Source organism: Apteryx rowi, unplaced genomic scaffold, assembly GCF_003343035.1.
Source record: "Apteryx rowi isolate R43461 unplaced genomic scaffold, aptRow1 scaffold_45, whole genome shotgun sequence".
Classification (NCBI taxonomy): domain Eukaryota; kingdom Metazoa; phylum Chordata; class Aves; order Apterygiformes; family Apterygidae; genus Apteryx; species Apteryx rowi.
Window position 1 is genome coordinate 3,647,884 of NW_020450705.1, and position 19,337 is coordinate 3,667,220.

General features: G+C 60.9%; 1 protein-coding gene across 4 annotated transcripts in view; it reads right to left on the reverse strand.

The window, feature by feature from the left end:
* Window positions 1-19,337, reverse strand: part of SOX13 (SRY-box 13) — a 45,408-nt gene that overhangs the window by 25,665 nt on the left and 406 nt on the right. For 2 of the 4 annotated variants that reach the window (XM_026077305.1, XM_026077301.1), the window contains exon 1: window positions 11,794-11,813. The exons of 1 other annotated variant lie outside the window; for it this stretch is intronic. In XM_026077305.1, coding sequence (XP_025933090.1) covers window positions 11,794-11,801 — 8 coding nt within the window. In that variant the 5' untranslated portion in view covers window positions 11,802-11,813. Of the gene's footprint in view, window positions 1-1,354; window positions 1,529-11,793; window positions 11,814-19,337 lie in introns of those variants that run through there. One more of the 4 variants, XM_026077306.1, reaches the window with a different exon arrangement.

The window sequence follows — 19,337 nt, forward strand, 5'->3', positions numbered from 1 at the left end:
GGTGCGAGACGACCCGCCGCATCCCACCAAAGTCGACGGGAGAAGTCCCACTGCCGGGAAGGCTCCCGGCTGCCGAAGGTCCCGGCGGGTGCTCGGCTTTGGCCCCCAGCTACCGCAGCGGGGTCAGAAACGCTGCTGCGACGAGCGGGTCGGACCCGCCACCGCGGCCGAGGGAGGCGTAATTTCGGTGACAAGGTTCATCCGTTATTCAGTTCCTGCGAGCGGCATAGCTCAGCGCTGACTCCGCTACCGAAGTCGCTCGCCGGCAGCGCAGAATCGCGACGGTGTTGCCGCGATTTATTAAAGCCACCCCAACCCCTGTCAGACGCACAGACGTCTGCGCACAGCGCTGCCGCCAAGTTTTCCTGCCCGGACCCCACAGCGTCTTTCCCTACGGGAGTGTGGGAACGCCGCTTCCCGGGGGAGCACGGCGGGGATGCTGTGCCGGGGGGGGGGGGGGGGAGAAATCGCCTCTCCCCCCCGAGCGCTGCCCAAAACGCCGGCGAGAGCAGCGTGCGAAGGGGCGGGAGCGAGGGCTGGGGACCCGGCCCTGCGCCCCTCCGGAGCGCTCCCAATCCCCACGCGTGTGCAAGCCCTGCAGGGACGAACGTGTGCTGGAGTGACCGGGCAGCGGCTGCCGGGCACCCTGCCCCTGCACGGCGCGCGGTGTCCGTCCGTCCGTCCGGGCACAGTGTCTGTCTGCGCACCGCGGTGGACGGGGACCCTCCAGCCTACACCCCGTTGTCCCCGCATCCCTGCAGCCCCGTCCCAGGCTGCCCGGCGAGACAGTGTCCCGCTCACAAGTAACCCGGGGGGGACGTGGGGACAGGAGCCACCTTAACCAGGGGGGAGAGGGAAGGGGCGAGAAACCTTGCCCGTGGGGGGGGGGGTGGCCGGGGGTCCCGGGGGACACCCAGGGGGTAACCCCTTGCTGCTGGCCCAGGGGTCGGGGGTGGCCCAAGGGTTAACCCCTTGCCTGCCGGCCCGGGGCCGCGGGGGGGGATGTGTGTGCCCAGGGTTAACCCCTTGCATGCCGCGGCTCTCCCTCGCCCCGAGCTCGGCTGCCGGCGCCGGGGGCTCCCGGAGGAGTTTGCAGCCCCTCAACTTTGCAGCGGGGATGGGGCTGTGCGAGGAAGGGCCCTGCGCTTCTTCTACCCCCTTGGGCTTTTTCTAACTAAGCAGAGGGGCTTTGGGCACGGGGGGGTCCCTGCCGGGTACCCCCCACCCCGGCCCAGTCCAGCCGCGATCGGGGACCGCGACCCGGGACGATGCTCCCCCTCCGCGGCCGGGTCCCCCCGGGGCCGTGTCCGTGTCCCCTCCCCGGCGCCGTGCCCGTGTCCCCGGCCGCACTCACGGCTCCGCCGCGCTGCTGCGCTGCCCCCGGGGCCCCGCTGCTGCCGCTGCCGCTGCCGCTGCCGCTGTCGGTGCCGGTGCCGGTGCCGGTGCCGCTACCGGCTTCGCCGCCGCCGTGCGCGGCTCAGGTCCGCTCCATGTCCCCGGCGCCTCCGCTGGGAGCTGCCCCGGCGCCGGGCGGGGAGAAGGAGGAGGAGGAGGAGGAGGAGGAGGAGGAGGAGGAGGAGGAGGAGGGCCGCCCGTCCAGCCAGCCAGCAGCCGGCTCCGGGGCGGCCCCTGCGCTCCGTCCCCTCCCTCCCGCAACCCCTGCCCCGCCGGGCGACCCACGCGTGACACCGCCGACAGCTCCAGCCTGTCCTGTGGCGGGGGGCGAGACCCCCCCGAAGGCAGAGGCACGGCCCGGAGCGAGCCCCCGCCCTGGGGGACACCCGCTACGAGCCCCCCGGCTTCCCTGTCCTCGCCGGCATCAGTCCTGGCCGGGCAGCAGCCCTGGGGGCTTCCTTCTGCAGCGCCCGGACCCCACGCTGCGTTTCGGAGGCTCCGGCTCCRGCCTCCTCCCACGCTGCCTCCAAAGGCTCTGACTTTTCCCTGCATGTCCGGAGAGGGGGCGGGCAGTGCTCCGGGACGGGGCCCTCACCGGCTCCCAGCAAGCCRCATCCAAGCAGGATGCTCTCCCGGGCCCGTTTCGCCGTGTTGCCATGTGTCACACCAAAGTGGTCCTTTGGGATCTTGGGGATTTACCTCCTAGGGACGGACTGGCAAGAGAGCCGGCTCGCGGAGCGCACGGCCCGCAAGGCAGGAGGGGAGTCCCCAAAGCCTGGCTGAGCTTCCTCGCGGCGCACCGTGCCCAACGACAGACCCCCAAGCCCAGCTCGCGGCCTCTCCTCCTCCCGCTGCCCCTGCTTTTTGCTCCTTCGCCCCTGCCCAGTGCCGTGGATCCCCACGGGAGACAACGTACCCACGGAGCGCAGCCCGGCGCAGGCAGCCCCAGCGCTGCCTTCCAGCCCGGCGCAGAGCGTTCCCACACGCGGGCCGTGTGTCCATCCGGACAACCCTGCCTGGGAGCCTGGTCCCGGCCGAAAAAAGGTCACCAGCCTTCCCGAAGGAAAACACGCTTCACTGGGAGCAAAACGATGCTCCGGTTGGTTGTTTGAAAACAACTGTGTTGACAAACATTTTATCGTCTCTTATAAAATCTTTAAAATATTATGTCAACATCGAAGGGGAACTGTTTATGGTTCACCAAAGGGGAAAATTCCCATCGACTTGAAGCAGTTTCCTCCCTCCACTCCATCACGTTGTTCCATGGGAATTTTTTTTTTTTAAGCACTGTTTGCATCCAGTCCCAGGACTCGAAAACAACAGTTGGAGCTCTTGGGCCTTCAGTGTGGTTCCACTCAGCTGGGACAACCCTGGCTACCAAGCGGCCACGTGCTAACCTGGAAAACCGGCTTTCCAGAGGCACGGAGGCGCCAGCATCCCGCAGCCACCCCGGCACCAGGAGCGCCAGCATCCCCGCACCCTGAGAAACATCGGCAGCGACACTATTGCACAAAAATGAGGGCAGCCATCGTGTGAAGTCCCCGGGCAGGCCGAGAGCACCGAGGGCAGGCACAGCGCGATGGGCAAGGCAGAAGCTATCTGGGAGAGTTTCCCATCCGGAATCTTCTCCGGAAGGTTAAACACCAAACGCGACAGCATTTGGAGGCAAAAGCCAGCGAGCGGTCGGCACCTGCAGACCCCCCCCCAGCACTGAGGAGCCCCGTGGTGAATATGCCCATTTCAGAGATGGGGAAACCGAGACCTGGAGGGGAAAGCGCGTTCCCGGGGCCGTGCAGCAAGCAGCAAACCGGCCCCGCGGCCCCCCCGAACCCGCCGCCCCGGCCCGGCTGGGGAAGGGAGAAGCCCCCAAGGGCTCCGGCGGTGGAGCCGGCAGCCACGCGTTCCCGYGCCCCCGTCCTCGGGCAGAGCCTGCGGCCGCCCCGCCAAGCCCCCTCGGGCGGCYGGGGGAGGAGGAAGAGGAGGAGGAGGATGAGGAGGAGGGAGGCGCGTCCCCCCCAAACCGGACGGGCGACAGTGAACAAAGGGGCCGAGGACCCAGGAGCCAAAAAAGAGGCGAGCGGCTTTGTTCGGGTCGCCATAGCAACAGCCAGGCCACCACTTTCACTTTCCTTTCCTTTCCTTCCTCCCCCCCCCCCTTCCCGGGGGGCCGCGGGGGCCTTCCCTGCCACCCGGTGCCCGGCAGCATCCCGCCGCCCGCCCGGCATCGCCCCCTGCGCCAGCATCGTCCCCCGCCATGCCGGGGCCGCCCGGGCGCGGGCCGGGTGCCGGAGGCGGCGGTGACGCCAGTGGTACCTGCGGTGCCACCAGCCCCGCACGCCGGGGCCCCGTCCCCTGCTCCCCACACCCCGCCGTTGCCCTCGGCRCTTTCTGCTTCCCTCGGCAGGAGGAAGCCGGCACAATGGGCGGAGGGGCCGGGAAAGCTGGCGGGGGCAAAGATCCCGCCGCCGCCGGAGCGGGGGGCACGGAGCGGGAAGGCCCAGCCGGCACTCGCCTTCCTTTTCCCAAGCCCCCCGCCCTGYGCGGAGCCTGCGGGGGCTCGCTGGCCGCAGCGGTAACGCCGCCCGCTTCGGGCTGGCTGCGTGTCCCGGCCTCCGCGTCGCAGGATACCGGTGCCTGACTCATGGAAATGGTTCAGACAATGGCTTGGCCCCTTTATAACTGGCCGGAGGGGGCAAAGCAGGGAGAACAAATCCGACCTCGCTTCCTGCGCGGAAGCGGGTCCATTGTCTGGAAACGGGCATGTGCTCTGCTCCTCGCCAGCCTGGGAAAGCTGCAGAGCCACTGCCGACCAGGAGCAAGCCGYGTGGACGTTGCTGATTGCTCTCGTGGCTCCCAAACCGCTCACTCCTCCTGTAAAAGTCTTGGAAAGGCGCAGCTGGAAGCGCTGCCGTTGCCCCGGGGCACCCAGCGGGGCTGTTAACCCAGCCAGCGGCTCCGCTGCCTGGGGCTGGCGTGGGGGCAGCGTCCCTAGGGAGCAGGGTGCCCTGGTGTGACAAAATGGGAATGCACTGGTTCCCAGTGGTGCTGGGCTAGCACGGTCCTGCTGGGCTGCATTGGCCCTGGGGGTGTTCAGCRCCCCGGAAAGGCCGCCCCGGAGCTCTGGAGCGCAGGGAGGGAACACAATAGCCCAGGGAGGGAATGCAATAGCCCAGCGCGGCTCGGGCGCCTTGGCTATTTGCAGACAGGGGAGCCGAGGGCCCAGACATCCCCACCTCGCTCCTCCGGACCTGCCTCGCGCACCCTGCGATGCCCCGCGCCCGCGGGAGGAGGGTGGCCCCCCGCAACGTCCCCGCTGGCAGGCGACGCCGAGGCCGCGCCGCACGGCCAACGCCTGCGAAACGCTGCTCTCGGAAAGGAGGAGCCGCGCCACGAGGCTGGGCCGGACGGGCAGAGTTCCCGGAGCCGCTCCCCTGCAAGCAGAGTCAGCCACCGGCCAGCCGAGCCGTCTGACCAGAGCCAGACGGACACCGCCCCGGGAACATCCCTTGCAGACCCCCGCCGGCCAGCCAAAAGGCTCCAAGGCTGGAAGCACGGCAGCGTGCAGCGGGGGGGCTGCATGAGGCCGGCGCTGCACCCCCGGCCGGGCAGCCACACTGCGAGGAGAGGCTCCCCRAGACACATGCGGACGCACACACGCTGTGGTCTTGCATTGCGGACAGATGCACATCTGCAGCACATTAAGCCCGAGCTGATACGACAGTGCTAACGGAGAAGCACAGACTCTCTGGAAGTGCGGCGGTGGCGGCGGCTCTGTCCTCAGTTCACCCCATTGTATCCAAGTCTTGCGGTCCACGCGGTGCGAGGGACACGGCAGGGGGGCCGAGCGCGCCCCGGCTGCGAGCCGAGGGTGAGCAGCGGGGCTCCCCCACCGCCGCGTCTCGTCCTGGCCCTCTGCACCCGGAGCGGGGAGGAGCGGTGGCAGAGCTGGCCTCCCCCCCCCGGCACCGTCCTCCGAGGGATTTCTCCACTCTTCTCCCAGTGCTGACAGTGACGCCCGTACTGGGGCATGATGGCGCTTCTCCGTTTGAAGGAAAAGTCCTCTTCTGCCACGGGCAGCCTGCCACGATGGCCTCGCACCACCTTTGTGCCTCCAGGGTACCCGGGTGCTGGTTTTCCCCAGATCTGCCTCCCCGGCACAGCTCTTGTCCCCAGTCCCTGCCTGGAGCCCCCCAGGACGGGAGCACGGCTGCGCCCGTGGCCCGGCCACGCGCTGGGGTGATTCCCCTGCCCCTGTGCGCTCCCGCAGGGCAGCAGCAGACGCTTCCCGGGGCCGGAGGGAGACTGCTGCGAAAGCGGCACCAGCCCGACACCCACCAGGGCCGGCAGCCTCTCTCCCCGCTCCCTGCCTGGCGCTGGCTCCTAGCAGGATGGCGGGTGAGCTCCGGGAATTAACCTCCCTGCTATTTCCACCCAAACACCACATTTTGTGTTCTCCGCTTCAGAGGCGCTTGCAGCGGCTCGCAGCTCTGTGCTGCCTTCTTCCGCGGCGCTGGCAGTGCCCCGCTACTGCAGGGAGCCCGCGCGGGGCCGGCGCGTCCGCCCGCAGCCTGACGGGGTCTAATCCGGGCGTAATAAAACCAGGATGCTCCAGGACTGCTCTACGGGGAGAGCGCTCGGAGCCGCTCAGTCCTCAGCCAAGTCCTGAGTCTTTAGCTCAGAGAGAGTTCAATGGAAAAATAAAGTAAAATCAACCAAATAATGATTCCGCAGGAAAACGGAGGGGGCGATGGACTGAAGCCGCAGGTGAACTCCAGCTGGCGCATGAGAGCGGATCTGAGCAAAAATACCTGGGCAGAACATTTGGAAACGATTGAAACGCTCCCTTCTGGCAGGCACAACGCACGGTGTTGCATCCACAAGTGTCCAAATGGTTCACTCTGCTGGTTAAAACCCGGCATCTCACTCTGCCCCGACCTCCTCTGCCAGGCGCCAGCCTCCACAGCAGAGCCGGAACGGAGGCCAGTCTCCCTGCTCTCCTGCTGGGAGAAGATGGATTTGGCCGCGTTACATGCAAGGACGCACAAGGAGAAGCAGCCGCCCCCGGCTCACGGGGTAGGTGTGCAGCCAGGGCAGCTGCTGGAGAGCAGACGCCGGAGCTGGGCTGACTCCGTTTTGGGGTCTGGAGTCGGAGACACAGGTCCACGACTCGATTTCCAGAAAGCCCCTGGCTCTTGCTCCCTGGTTATCCGGCGGCTTTGAAGCCTTCTAGCTTGGCACCTCCAAAAGACACAGAAATCGCATGCTGCTTCCAAACTGTTGTGGCTACACGCAGCCAAGACGTCCCAGGCAGAGCTGAGCGTCTGCTGCCGCTGTGGCTGCGAGCGCCTGGCTMTGGAGGGGCTGCCACCCCCTGCCACCATCCCCTGCCTGTGCAAGCGCCTCCCCACCGCTGGATCTGGCCGTGGCGACGGCCACCAGTTGCCCGACACTGGAGCTCACCATTGCATCCCCCGCGATGCTGCACATGCAACACGCCCTGACCCACAATTGATGACAGCTCTGCCAGGAAGTTTCGGCTCCAAATCGGGATTTGATGGGAAAGCAAGCAAAGCGACAGCCTGGCTCTGCAGCTCTCTATTTCCAACCTGAATGCCGCTGTTGTTTTTCATCCAAGAGATGCGAACTGTCCTCCCGGAGCGCAGCCCAGCAGGCTGGTCCCATGGACACAAGCGCGCCGTGCACGCGGGCCGGGCCGGCCCAGAGCTCCCCTCCGAAGGGAAAGCGGCAGGGTGGGGAGCACGCAGGCATGCCGGCAGCCTCCGCTCCTCCGCGGAGCTGGCCCAGGCCCTGCCGCCGGCCAGCCTGGCGCCCTGGGATGGGGGCGGCAGACGGGGCAGGGGGCCGTGCCCGGGGGCTCGGGGCGCCCGCGGGCTGCGAAGCGCCGGGGAGAGAGGAGCAGAGAGGGGTGATGCCGAGCAGGCTGCGGCGAGGCGAGGAGGGAGGGGAGGGAGGGAGGGGGCGTCCGGACCACACAGCGGGAAGGGAGGGGGCCAGGGCACGCAGCGCTCGCCCCCCCGGCGTCCGGAGGGCAGCGAGGCGGCGAAGCCGAGGCCTGGGGCCGCTGCAGACCTCCGCTCACCACCCGAGCCAGCCAAGCGCTTGGGGCCGAGCCCATCATCTCGCATTCAAAGGCGAAGCTGGACTCCCGGGGCGCCGGCTCCCAGGCTCCGGCGCCCTCCGCCAGCGCRGCTCCGCCGGGGAGCCGCAGCGCCACCAGTGCCACCCACCTCCCACCGGGCCTGGGGACCCTCCAGCTCAGCCCTGACAGAGGGGCTTTTCTTGTCCCCTGCCTTTGTTTTCTATTTAGTGCTTTTGTTCTCCTCTCTTTGGTCCTTTGTTCCGGCTTGTCCTTTGTTCCAACGCCTTTGGTTTCTCTTCCCTTTGATGCTTTGTCACTCCCTTCATCTTGGTGCTTTTCTTTCCCCGGGTTTTTAAGCTGGCGGTTGTTTTCTCTCTCCACTCTGTGCTTGGCATTTTTATCCTTTCTCCTGCCTCGTCCACTCCTCGGGTCACATGGGCCCAGCACGGATTGTCTTTAAATCCCCATTTGTCTTGTTTTGGTGCCTGGATTTCCCTGCCTTTATGTCCTTTCTTAAGAGACTCTTAGCGATTTTTTCTCCTCACTGAGGAAAGTAGGGGGGGATCAGGGCTTAATTAATTAGTGAGTGTAATCTTTAGATGCATGGCACTGCAGGACGTGTGGAGCATTATTACTAATCATTATTATTGTTATTAGGATGTTAAGGGTTAGGGAGGATTTAAATACCAGCTAATTGCAGCAGAGAGCTCCAACTTAGTAAAACTATATCAGAAAGAGCAGACTTGTTTTCCCCCACCAGGCTTAGGAGAAGAGAGAAACCGCGAATGTAGGCACGCAAGCAGGGGCTGAGCAAACGCACCGAGTCCGAGGCCAGTCCCCGGGGCTGGGGCGACGCTGGCCGGGGCTGCCGGCGTGCGGAGCAGCGGGCTGCGAAGCCCGTCTCGCCCAGGAAGATGAAAGCTGAGCACAGAGCATCAGCCCGCCTTTAGGGATTTTAAATGCAGAGTCACAACTTGCCTCTTTGGCAGGCGCCGTGGGGAACCAGCGACCCAGCGGCAGCGCCAGGGGCGAGAGGGCAAAGGCAGAGCTGCTGCGACGAGGAGGGACGCGTGGGCAGAAGCGCGGGGGGCTGGCGGTCTTCGCCGATGCCCTTTGCACGGCGGGGCTGATGCGCCCTTTGCAAAGCGGGGCTCGGAAAGGGTCTGGCCTCTCTCCGCGCTTGAGCAAAAGGGCTCCAGCATGTCTGAGCTCCAGCCGCTGGCAGGAAAGGACGCAATCCACGGCCCTGCGTCTCTTGCAAGCCACAGAGGGGTACCAGGCTTTTAACTCTTGGAAAAAGACTGTTCCTCTACACTAAGCTTAGCGACACAAGACACAACTCAAAGCACGTGCACAAACACAACCGCAAAATCAGATACGGGGCAGTCAGGATTAGGGAACCGTTTGCATGAGAACAGCTTCAGTGTAAGACACTGTCACTTTGCTTTGATTTAGTGCCCCAAATATTTTCCCCCAGCCTGACGACAGCACCGTGTCCTTAGTGAGTCTGGTCACGCTGTGATTTACAGGCTGGGCAGGAAATGGCAGGGTGCAACTGCGCTCGCTGCAGCATCGCCGAGAAGTCTCATTTCTCCTGTTCCCCACGGTCAAATGCAATCAGGGATTCAGTTTTACTAGCGCCAAACAACAGCCCCCCCGACACACACCATCCCCAACGCACACTTTTAAAGCAGCTATAGCTCATTGCAGCAACAGCTGTTAAACTGAAGCAGCAGCCAAACTTAGCAACAGGATGCACCCTCAGATAACATGATCAATATCTGAAATGCAGCTTTTCAAGTGAGAGCTAAAGCCATCTGCGAAAACTGGGTGTTTTAGGAGATCGGTTCCGATACAGGGTTTCTTTGACTCTGTCTTCACAACACCCTGAATTCTCCTCTCGCAAGTCACTTACAGTAACTTGGTGACGTCCCCACAGTTTGTGGCAGCTCGTTTTTAAGAGACGTAGGAGTTATGGTTTTCCGAGTGTGGGACCCCTGGAACTGAGTAAYGCAAGCATGTCGAGATCTCCACGCAGGGACCTCGCTGAGGGGGAACGGTGGCTTGTGGGAGCGTTACTTCTTGCCCAAATGAATGGGTCCAGCTGGATCAGAAAGTGCCTGGGTGCTGCAGGCCGGTTGCTTTGATAACGTTGTTTGATTAGTTCTAGTAACAGCCCAATGCTATTGATAAATGCGTTGGAGTGTAACCRCACTATTGCGATCCTGGTGGAGCAGCACAGCCAGGCCATTAGTGGGCAGCATCAGCAGGGCCATGGGCAGGACCAGACATTAGGAGCCACCTCGGAAAGCCCTGAGAGAAGGATTTTCCAGACAAGAGCATGGCTCCTCAGCTGGAAAAAGCCCTGCACCAGCTCCACCGAAACACCCAAAACCAGAACACGCACAGCAAGCTCCCCAGAGAGGGCTGGGAAAACCTGCCTGACCTTGAGCCCCCGAGAAGCAGCTCCCAGGGCGCACGAGCTCAGTCCCGGGCCAGCGGGCCGCTGCCGTGCACCAGCGGGCTGCTGAGGACGGGAACGGACTCTGACAACTTGATGCACGACCAGGAGGCAGCACAAAGAGGGCCCAGTGCAAAGCCCTGTCCTGCCCCAGCTGCRGTTGCTCGACGGGCCGTGTTAGCTTTGGCAGCGCCTCTCTAGCCTCCTGCCAACCCAAGTATTACGAGAGAAAATGGGAGAGCGAGCAGCGGGCCTGCATGGCTAGAAGTCTCCTGCCGGGGTCTGCGTGGGCATTGCGTGCTCACCCACCCCTTCACACGGCTCCAAGTTACCGAAAATCCTCAGCCTGGTTTTTCTCAGGTGCTTCCAGCCCTTTCTCCACACCTCTCCAGTGGGGCTGGATCTAACYGGGACACCCTCACCCAGGGTCTAGAGATAAAAGGACAGGGTGGCCTGGGTGAAAGGCTACGCTGAGAGCCACCATCGCTCAGCTCTGGCCCTCCCCAGCCCCTTTGGGGGAAGAATTCRAGCCCTGCTTTGCACTGGTGTTTCCAAGGAGCACGGCAGCATCCAGAGGGACTGGGACACGAGGACTGTGCCAGGAGCTGTACAGCCAAAGAGAAAAGCCTCAGCCCTGAAGCACTTGCAGCCTGGAGACACTTTCCTCCACCAAGACTGCAGTGTCCAAGCTGCAGAGCTGTAACATGGAGATGAACCCCCCCAAACAGTGCCRTCGCCTCATCTTATAACTGCGACTGGGTGACTCACCCAAGGCCATGGCCAGACTCCGAGGCAGAGCTGGCCTTGATCCCTGTCCCGGTCTCTAATGCCATAGCAGCGCAGGGTAGGGAAATGGCCCCAGAGGGGCTGAAGGAGAGGCGCCAGCAGCAGGGAAGCGGCTGCGGTTTTCCCAGGGCTGCTGGCCTCACCTGAACACCTCAAATCAGCAGCACTCACTGGCGCAAGCAGAGGTGGCGGCCGAGGACGCAGGGGGACACACATCGAGGGAGCGCAGCAGGGAGCCGGGGCTGGCAGCAGCAAGGCGGCTCCGCCAGGACCTGGGAGACTTCTCACTTCAGCGGGCACCTGTGTCAGTGCCAACAGCCATCAAATGTTAAAACTTAAGCACTCGAAACAAAGGCAGCCTGGGGAAAAGCCATCTTTCTGGTCTGCCCGGTTCTGGTTTCAGGCCTACGAGCGCAGTTGGCCGAATGTGAAGCTCGGGCCTGATAAGCCCTGGACGTGAGTCATAAAGCAATCCAAGCCAGAGCGACCGGCTCCTTCTGCGAGGCACGACCAACGGCACGAAGCAGACGCTGGCACAAGGGGCGCTGGCCCTGCCACAGCCGTGCAACGGGTGGTCGCCGTCACCCAGCCGGGCCCCAGCCTGGCCCTTCCAGGAGGGAGCATCCGCAGATGCTCTTCCAGCCCTCCRCCTCCAGCAGCACCGTCCCTTGCGGCACGGGAGCGGGGACGAAGCAGCARGTCAGGCTCAGCCGGGTCTGCCTCCCCCCTCCTCGCTCTGGCCTGTTCTCAGAAGGGTTGAACCTGTTTTTATTACAGAGCTGGCACCAGGAAGGCAAAAAAGAACCAAACCCCCCTCATCTCTCTATCTGCAACCATGCAAGGAATATTGTTCAGCGCAGCACAAAAGCATCCCTGAAAATAGAAGCGCCACGGCCAGGCCTGCCAGTGGCTGTGTGAGATAACGTCTACTTGCAAACAGTGTGCCTTTGTGCCGCTGTCACTGTCCCCATTGTTCAGGAGCCTATTGCCTCGGGGATATTGTTCCCTTCTTTTGTCTCAGCCCGGCTCCTTTTTGTTTGACTTTACTTACCATTTCATTCCTCTCCTTTGTGCTGGGGTTCTTTCTTTTGTCTCTCTCTCTCTCCCTTTTCTCTGTGTGATTTGTATTTAGCAATTGTTCCCGGCCCACTGGAAACACAATGTACTCGGGGCTCTTTTCTCTCCTCCATTCATTACCTATTCAGGTGGGTTTGTCTGCTGATAGGTAACCGGGAAGAGAGGGGGCCTCCACCGAGCTCCCACACGTCTGAACACGCCGGAGCGCAGGAGGAAGCTGCTGCCTGGCTACGGCTTTCGGGAAAGCGGTGTCCCAAGCCCTGCACTGTGTTCCCATTTGAGCTTTTTCCTGCGCGGGATCCCAGCGAGGCCAGGCAGCCCTGGACCTGGCATTTGCAGTCGCTGGTTAAAATCAGCCGCGGCTCTTTCCCACCGCTGCCTTTTAGGGACCCAGTAAAGGGAAGAGAAGAGTTTCAATGGCAGGAAACATCAAGGCCCAACCACAACTGCCTTGCAGCCGCGTTCCCCATCATCCCCAGCACGTCCCCCCTCGCTGCGCGCTGACCGGGTGCCCTCCCGGGCTGCAGACGGAGCCGGGCGAGCGCTCGCCCCCCCATGCTGCCAACTGCGAGTGCCCGGGGCGGCTGCAGCCCACGTGGCACCAGCAGGGAGGGGATTYGCCCCTCCGCTCCAGAACAGCCCCTGGCAGCTCTGGCGTTGGGGACCACAGGGAAGCAAAGAGCAGCTTGAGGCTTGGGCCTGGCTCCTCTAGGGAAGGCAGAGGGAAGAGAGGGAGAGGCGTCGGGGAGGCAGCTCAAAAGGCCCTGAGGCTCCCGGCTCCTGTAGGACGGGGGGGGGGGGGGTCTCCTAGGCGCCATCCTCTCCTCCTGCCTCCCACCCCTCCTGCCCCCTTCCCCAGCCCACCCTCCTCCAGGGCGTTTGGGGCGTCCGCGGCGGGGTTCGGGCGAGCGGGGTGGGTGCAGGCTTTGCGGTTGAGCGCTTCTCTGCCCCGGAGGAGGAGGACGTACCAGGAAACCTTCAGAGACTGCAGTGACGGCAAGAGCTAGCGAGTGGCCATCCCCAGAGACAACAATGCCCCATTGTTCTCCGGGGCTCGGACCGCATGACCTAATAGGACTTTTCCATCTCTAATGCTGATGAAACCCCGCGGATCAAAGTCCGCTACAAGCCACTTCCTTCTTCTCCCGGCACAGCCCGCGAGGACGGGGGAGGCCGAGGGCTGCATGGGACTTACCCCAAAAACGAGGGAYGGGGGCCGTGTGTGCGGGATTGCATGGAGGGGGGCAGCAAGCAGCAGAGCGTCCTTGGGGACCGTGTGAGCCCCTGAATCCAGACAGCATCGGGGATGCGGGACAAGGCTGCAGGGGGCATGCCTGGGAATAAATGAAGCAGACTGTGGTCTATTGTTTCATTGTTATGGCTTCAAAGGACAATGGGGCATTGTTGTCTCTGGGGATCCCATTGTTTGCTTTCGCGGCAGATCCCAGCCGCGCCGTGGATGGAGGTTTCCCGAGGGCCAGGCGGGCTCCGTGTGTGGGACACTAAACAACGAGGCAGGCATGTTTCCTCCCCCACCCCTCCTCACCACCCTTCCTAAAAAGGCACGACGAATTGCAGCATGCGTGTGCCCACACAGGCCAGGGCACGGCCGGCACAGGCACCAGGACCACCCAGCCAAGCAGCGAGCGGTGTTTCACCTTCTCAGCAACCCCCCCCCCCTTCTCCCCGGGAGCTGCAGAGAAGCCACACGCACCAAGGAGCTGGGGCTGGGGCACCAAGGATCCTTCCCCGTGGCTCTGGGAATATCCGCCTCACTCTCCCGTCAAACAGCACCAGCTCCGGAGGTGCTGCACCATCTCGCAACATCCCTACGTTCTCGCCGTCTCCTAACCCCAGCATCCCCTACAGACCAAGATCCTCCAGCATCCGCAGCAAGGGCCATTTGCCATTTTCCACGTGGCAGTGCCTGACATGTCCATCAGTACCAGGGACTTGGGAAAGACAGACACAACCTGGATCCCTTCTTTGCTGTTTGTGCAGCACCTCTGGCCCAAGACCTATTTGCATATTTTTTTCCTACTAAAAAAAAAAATAAATCTGGGCACTATGCAAAAGTTGGGGGATGGGGAACGAACACGGAGCCATCTTCTGCCTCCGGCCCCCAGCTGATCCCTGCGTGGAGCCCGCCTCCGCCCCGGCACATCAGGGCATGCTGGAGGTGGGCTGGGAGATCGACGGAGYGGGAAGGAGAGAGGTTCTCCCCAGAGGCCCCTTCAGCACGAGGCTGCCCGCAACGGCTGGCCAGGGAGAAACCCCAGCAGGGAGCCCCGCGGGGGGCAGGCAGGGAGGGGGCAAAGCAGGCGCACGCCAGCGCCGCTGGGGGAAGCGGACGCCCGCCCTGGTGAAACCCAATCAGCCTGGGACGGCTCCGCTCCGCACTGCGTGTCCCCGCCACCGCCCGCGCAGCCGGGCTCGGAGCCAGCAGAGCCCCTTTCCCGGGGGCCTGACCGCCCTCCCGGACACGGCCCCGCCGAGCCGGCTAGCACAGCCGGGCCCAAACGCGCATCRCCCCCCCCCCCCCCCCSCCAGCTCCCCGCGCGYTGGCCCGCAGCCCTCGCGCCGCAGGGCTGAAAGGATGTGGCAGATCTATGTCGGGATCAGCTGCCRCCGAGCATCTTTCCCCACCACCCAAATGCACCCTGGGTGCTGGCTGGCGCCAGCTGACCCACCTGTCCTGTCCTTGTCACTGCCTGCAGGGCCCCGGCCGGCATCGCGCCCTCAAAGGGGGAAGAGCACGACCTGGCAGCTCGGCGTGGGCCTCTGCACTCTGCGGGGCGGTAAGTGAACCCTCCAAATCCTAAAAAGAGGGGGTTGCCCCCCAGGCCAGCACGGGGGCTGCGTTTGCAGAGCTCAGYGCCGTGCACCCAGGGAGAGTCCGGGTGCAAATCCGGCCGGGGAACTTGCGCTCCCTGCGATGCTGCACGCCCCGCTCGCGCAGCCAGGGGAAAGGCTGGGAGACCTTCGCGGGCACCTCGGCTGCGTCGTGGCTCCTCTGCGTTCACATCAGCGCGGCTGGCCAGAGGGAGGCAGGTGACACTTCACAGCTCAGCCACAAACTGCTGTGCATCACCGTGAGCTTTCGAGTACAGTAATACCCCCACAGAACAAGCGCTGGTGAACAAGTGCTGCACAAGCACAAATAACACACAAAAAAAAGTTTTATAAAGGAAAGGAAACAATTACAGCTAATAAAGGTATAAATTCAACCTACTTTTGTTTGTTTATTTTTTAATCCTGGGAATTCCCACTGTGGCTAATAAAATGAGGGTGGAACTGGCCTCTCAAATACCTCCAAAGTTGATTTCAGAAAAAAGCGCTGAGGGATTTGTTTGGGGAGCAATAGAAGCGATTTGGGAAAAACAGGTAAGACCTGATAGAAGACACTGGACGTCTGATCTTGGCACCGACTCACTGCCTGTCTCTAGGCAAATCCCTCCACTCCCCCGGGCCTCCCTGCTGCAGGGCAGGGAGACGCTTCCTCCTTCGGTGAACGCAGCGTGCAGAGGTCGAGCTTGCTGGGTCCCCAGGGTAACATTCCCACGGGAGCCGCAGCCCCCGGGCCCCTCGGGAACTCTGCGCTCAGTTTGGTTGCTTCTGCCCTGAACCCTGGGGCCCTCCGGGGCCTGGCTCTCGCCCCCTCGATCTGCCCCCCTGGGATCTGGGGAGTGGACGGCTCCGCGCCACGGCCCGACCGACCCCAGCCCACGTGCCACAAAGATCAGCTGGGGTTTGCAACGCGCTAACCTGGCCCCAGGTGCTGCCTAGAGCCTCTAGCAAGTCCGTCCTGCACTAGCAGCTCTTTCGTGCTCCTGGCAAATGTTGCTTGCACAAATACGCATGCACACACACACACACACACACACACACACGCACACGCTCTCTCTCCCCCTTGAATAGTGCAATTTCCTCTCAGATAAAGAGTTCCTACCGCAGCCCCCCTTTCTCACACCCCCCAAACTCGTGCACATCTCACGCACCCATTTCGGAGCCCACCTTGGGGTCTGATATTATCTCACTTCCTCGATATGAATATTAGCTCCGTTGTTGATTTACGATAAAGGGACGGGCTCCAAAACACTGTACTTAGGGGAGGAGGCATGGTGCAATATGGTCTGCCGCGCCCCAGCTGAGAACAAAGCCTTTTAAAGAGCGGATGCCGGTACCTGCCACAGTGTTAACTTGAAAGCCCATCTCCACCGAAGCACGGTTCCCGCTGGTGCTGCCCTGCTGTCCCCCCAACACCTGCACGTGGCGAGCCGGAGGGGGCCCAGACAGCAGCTCTGGGCTGCCCATGCTCTGCAGGGAGACAAGCTCCCGAGCGGCAGGGAGCAGCTCTGCAGATGCCACTGAGTCAGAAATAACGTTCAGGCGAGATACACGTCCCCGTGCCGTTAGGGACCCTGGCATCTGGCTCAAAGCCACCGACCCAGGTTCACAGACACACCTAAGSAGCGCAGGGGGTTCTGGCACTTCTGTACAGCCCCGTGTGCTTGCACGGCTCCTGTTCAGGTGAGAGCGCATGTCCAGGGTACGGTGGCCGGTCAAACTTTCCCTTTATTTTATAACATCCTAATCTACAAAATGCAATTGAGGTCTGGCAGTCCTGCAAAATTCCCCACCAGCTGGAGCTGGCATACTCCTGGCTCAGTTACAAGGCAAAATACGACCACCTGAACGGTCACCATAATTCTGCTGTGAGCAATCATATTTGTATCCCCGTCCAACAGAGAGCACAGGGAAGGAGAAAAGCGTCCCTGGAAAACTCAGATTTATTTACAAACCAGATTGCCTGGCAGCAGGAGAGCCAGAGAGACAGCAGGTCGGTGCTCAGCGTTGTTCCACTCAGCTGAGGACATCACACCACTCCATCAGCTATTACCCCCCCAGGGGACTATTAGATATTGTTCCTATTTTGCAGACAAGAGACTCTGAAGAATAGCAGATAAGGGAAAATTCCAAAAAGCAGCAGCCAGAATCAGTGCCAGATATGCGGAAAAGCTCAGTCAAACTCTGGCCCTTATAACAAGGCAAGTGCTTCTGAAAATCTGATCTCATTTGACTTTTCTGGCAAGCTGGGCAAAATCTGGAATAGCACCCACATGTCCTGGGGTCTTAAGGTTGCTAATAAACACTTGCATGTGAGTAAAACAAACTGTCCCAAACTCAGGCTATCAGTTGGCTTTCTCTTACTATTTCTATACTCCAACTTGTGCGGGTAGACGACAGCCTACCACACTGAGCAGAAGGTTCRCTACTGTGAATAAAGATCTCCATCTACTACAGACAAACCGGCACCATTGCCGGAAGAGCCCGGATGTAACATTATCTACCGCGACACTATGCTAGGTAAAGAGCGYGTTTCAAAGCCAAGCGCAGGAAGCTCAAACTTAAATATTTTAGCTCCAGGTACAGGAGGGAAGACAACCTACAAGAACCAGGTCTCCTAGCGGGTGAGGGAGATTTGCTGTAATACCTTGGGCTGAACTCTTCCTGGGCTTTTGTGCACGTGAAATGAGGGAACACCACCCTCTCTGAGGCCCAGGTTACCACCGGCAAGAAAAGAAGCAGTATCAAGCAACGTCAGCGAAGCAAGGCGAGCTCCTTGCACGAAAGGGCCTGCTGGAATGCGAGGCAGCGGAGCAGGGGGGCGGGCGTTGCTGCTGCTAATGTGGCAGAGTTTCCCTGCTGAGGGCAGGCAAAATGCCCATGACTCATTTTTCCAAGAGATGTTACAAACAATAGTAATGATGCCCCTGGTGGGTATGAATGTGAAAACGCGCGATGGGGGGGCAGCCATGCTGGGCACCTTGTGTGTGGGCTGCCAACGGAGGGTACTGCCACTAACRAAACCTGCTGAAGCCAGTTTTTGGCATTTTGTCTGATGAGAGCCCTTCTACAAGGACTACAGGGGAAGAAGGGTGAAATGGCTGCCCAGCAAACTCCTCTCCCCAGGCATCATACCTGCTTTTGATGGACACCAACCTAGTCTTTGGCAAGAGGAAACCAGTTTTACTATCCAGAGTGAAAAATGGAGAACTTGGAGGGAAAACAGTCCCGAACTRTTCCATCCCCACTCCGGACTGGAACAGGAACGACAAACAGGGAACTTAGGAAGCACCATTACACCCTGATTTAAGGCTGCTCTCTGTGAGCTCCTGCCTCTATCGTCCACACAAGTTGTCCATATTCAGATGCTGCCCTAAGGGGACAACTTCTCAGCCATTTGATTCCTTGACCTTCCACTGTTGTTGCTCTGATACCATTATTTTTAGGCACACAAGGCATAAAACATACCAGTCCTTGAAATAAGTTCTCAGATAATATGCACTAAGCCCGAGGTGGTGAAGTTTGGGGAGAAGGAAGCTCTATGGGATCAGAGGTGGTGGCAGGGCACTGTGGAGGGAAAGGTGATTTTCCCCTTGTACAACACAGACAGCTACAAATCTCATCTCATCGTTTACTTATTTTACAGACACTTTGAAGGTTACAGATCTGAAAATACAGCAAATACTGAAGCTAGTCCAAGCTCAGCATGTAGCCACGGGCTACTCAGGGTGTCCATTCCCTTGTGTGGTGCCCATGTAGGCCCATGTCCTGCCCTAGCACTAATCCCACCGCAGCAGAGGGTACACACAAAACCTGAGATATGCGAGCAAAAGTGCAATAACACCTTTCAACAGCAGAGAAGAGCACCAAGAAACACTTGCCAGTGTCTCCAGCTGGCTGGCTCCTAGGTTTAGTTTCAAGCATATATAAAATTACTGTGCAAATCCATAACATCCTATCAAAGAAGGACAGAGAAAGAGTCTCCCCTCAGGAGAGACAGGACCACTCTGCCTCCCTCCTCAGGGGGCTGTTTCACAGACGCAGAGCCTCATCCTGCAAAAGGCCTGGGCTGGGGCAGGGCAATCAATTTTGGCATGCGAAAGGGACAATCTGAAGCGCAGTCTTTTTCCTGGAACCCCAAAGCCACAGGCAGACAAAGGGGACAGATATTTACTCAAAGCACCTTCCAGTATTTTGAGTCACCTTCACCTTTAACAAAAAGCCCAAACAGGCGCTGCACAGGCCCCACCTTGATCCGAGTGGGCTGTCATTTGTCTGCCACAATCCATGGAATGGTCTTGGACTGAAATGCCGCATGGTAGAGACCTCTGTCTTACGTAAGTTGTAAAGTGCCATCTTTAGTGCACAAACAGTTCTCAACTTTCTTAAAAAAAGAAAGAGCTACAAGTTTTATTGCTACAAAATTCACACTAGGGGAGAGTGAGATGGTATCTAAAACTACCCTCAGCTTGATTTTCGTTTGTGACATCTGAGTGCTGGTAGTGGTAAGAAAACTTTTGCTGGCAAACTTCACCGTAAGCACTTTGTTTCCTAGAGATGCGTGAACGCTGCTGCATGGTATTTGCACAACGACATGACATCCCACTGCAATAATCCAGCACACTGGGGCACTCCTCATAATGCCACCTCAAGGCGTCTTCTTCAAAAGGA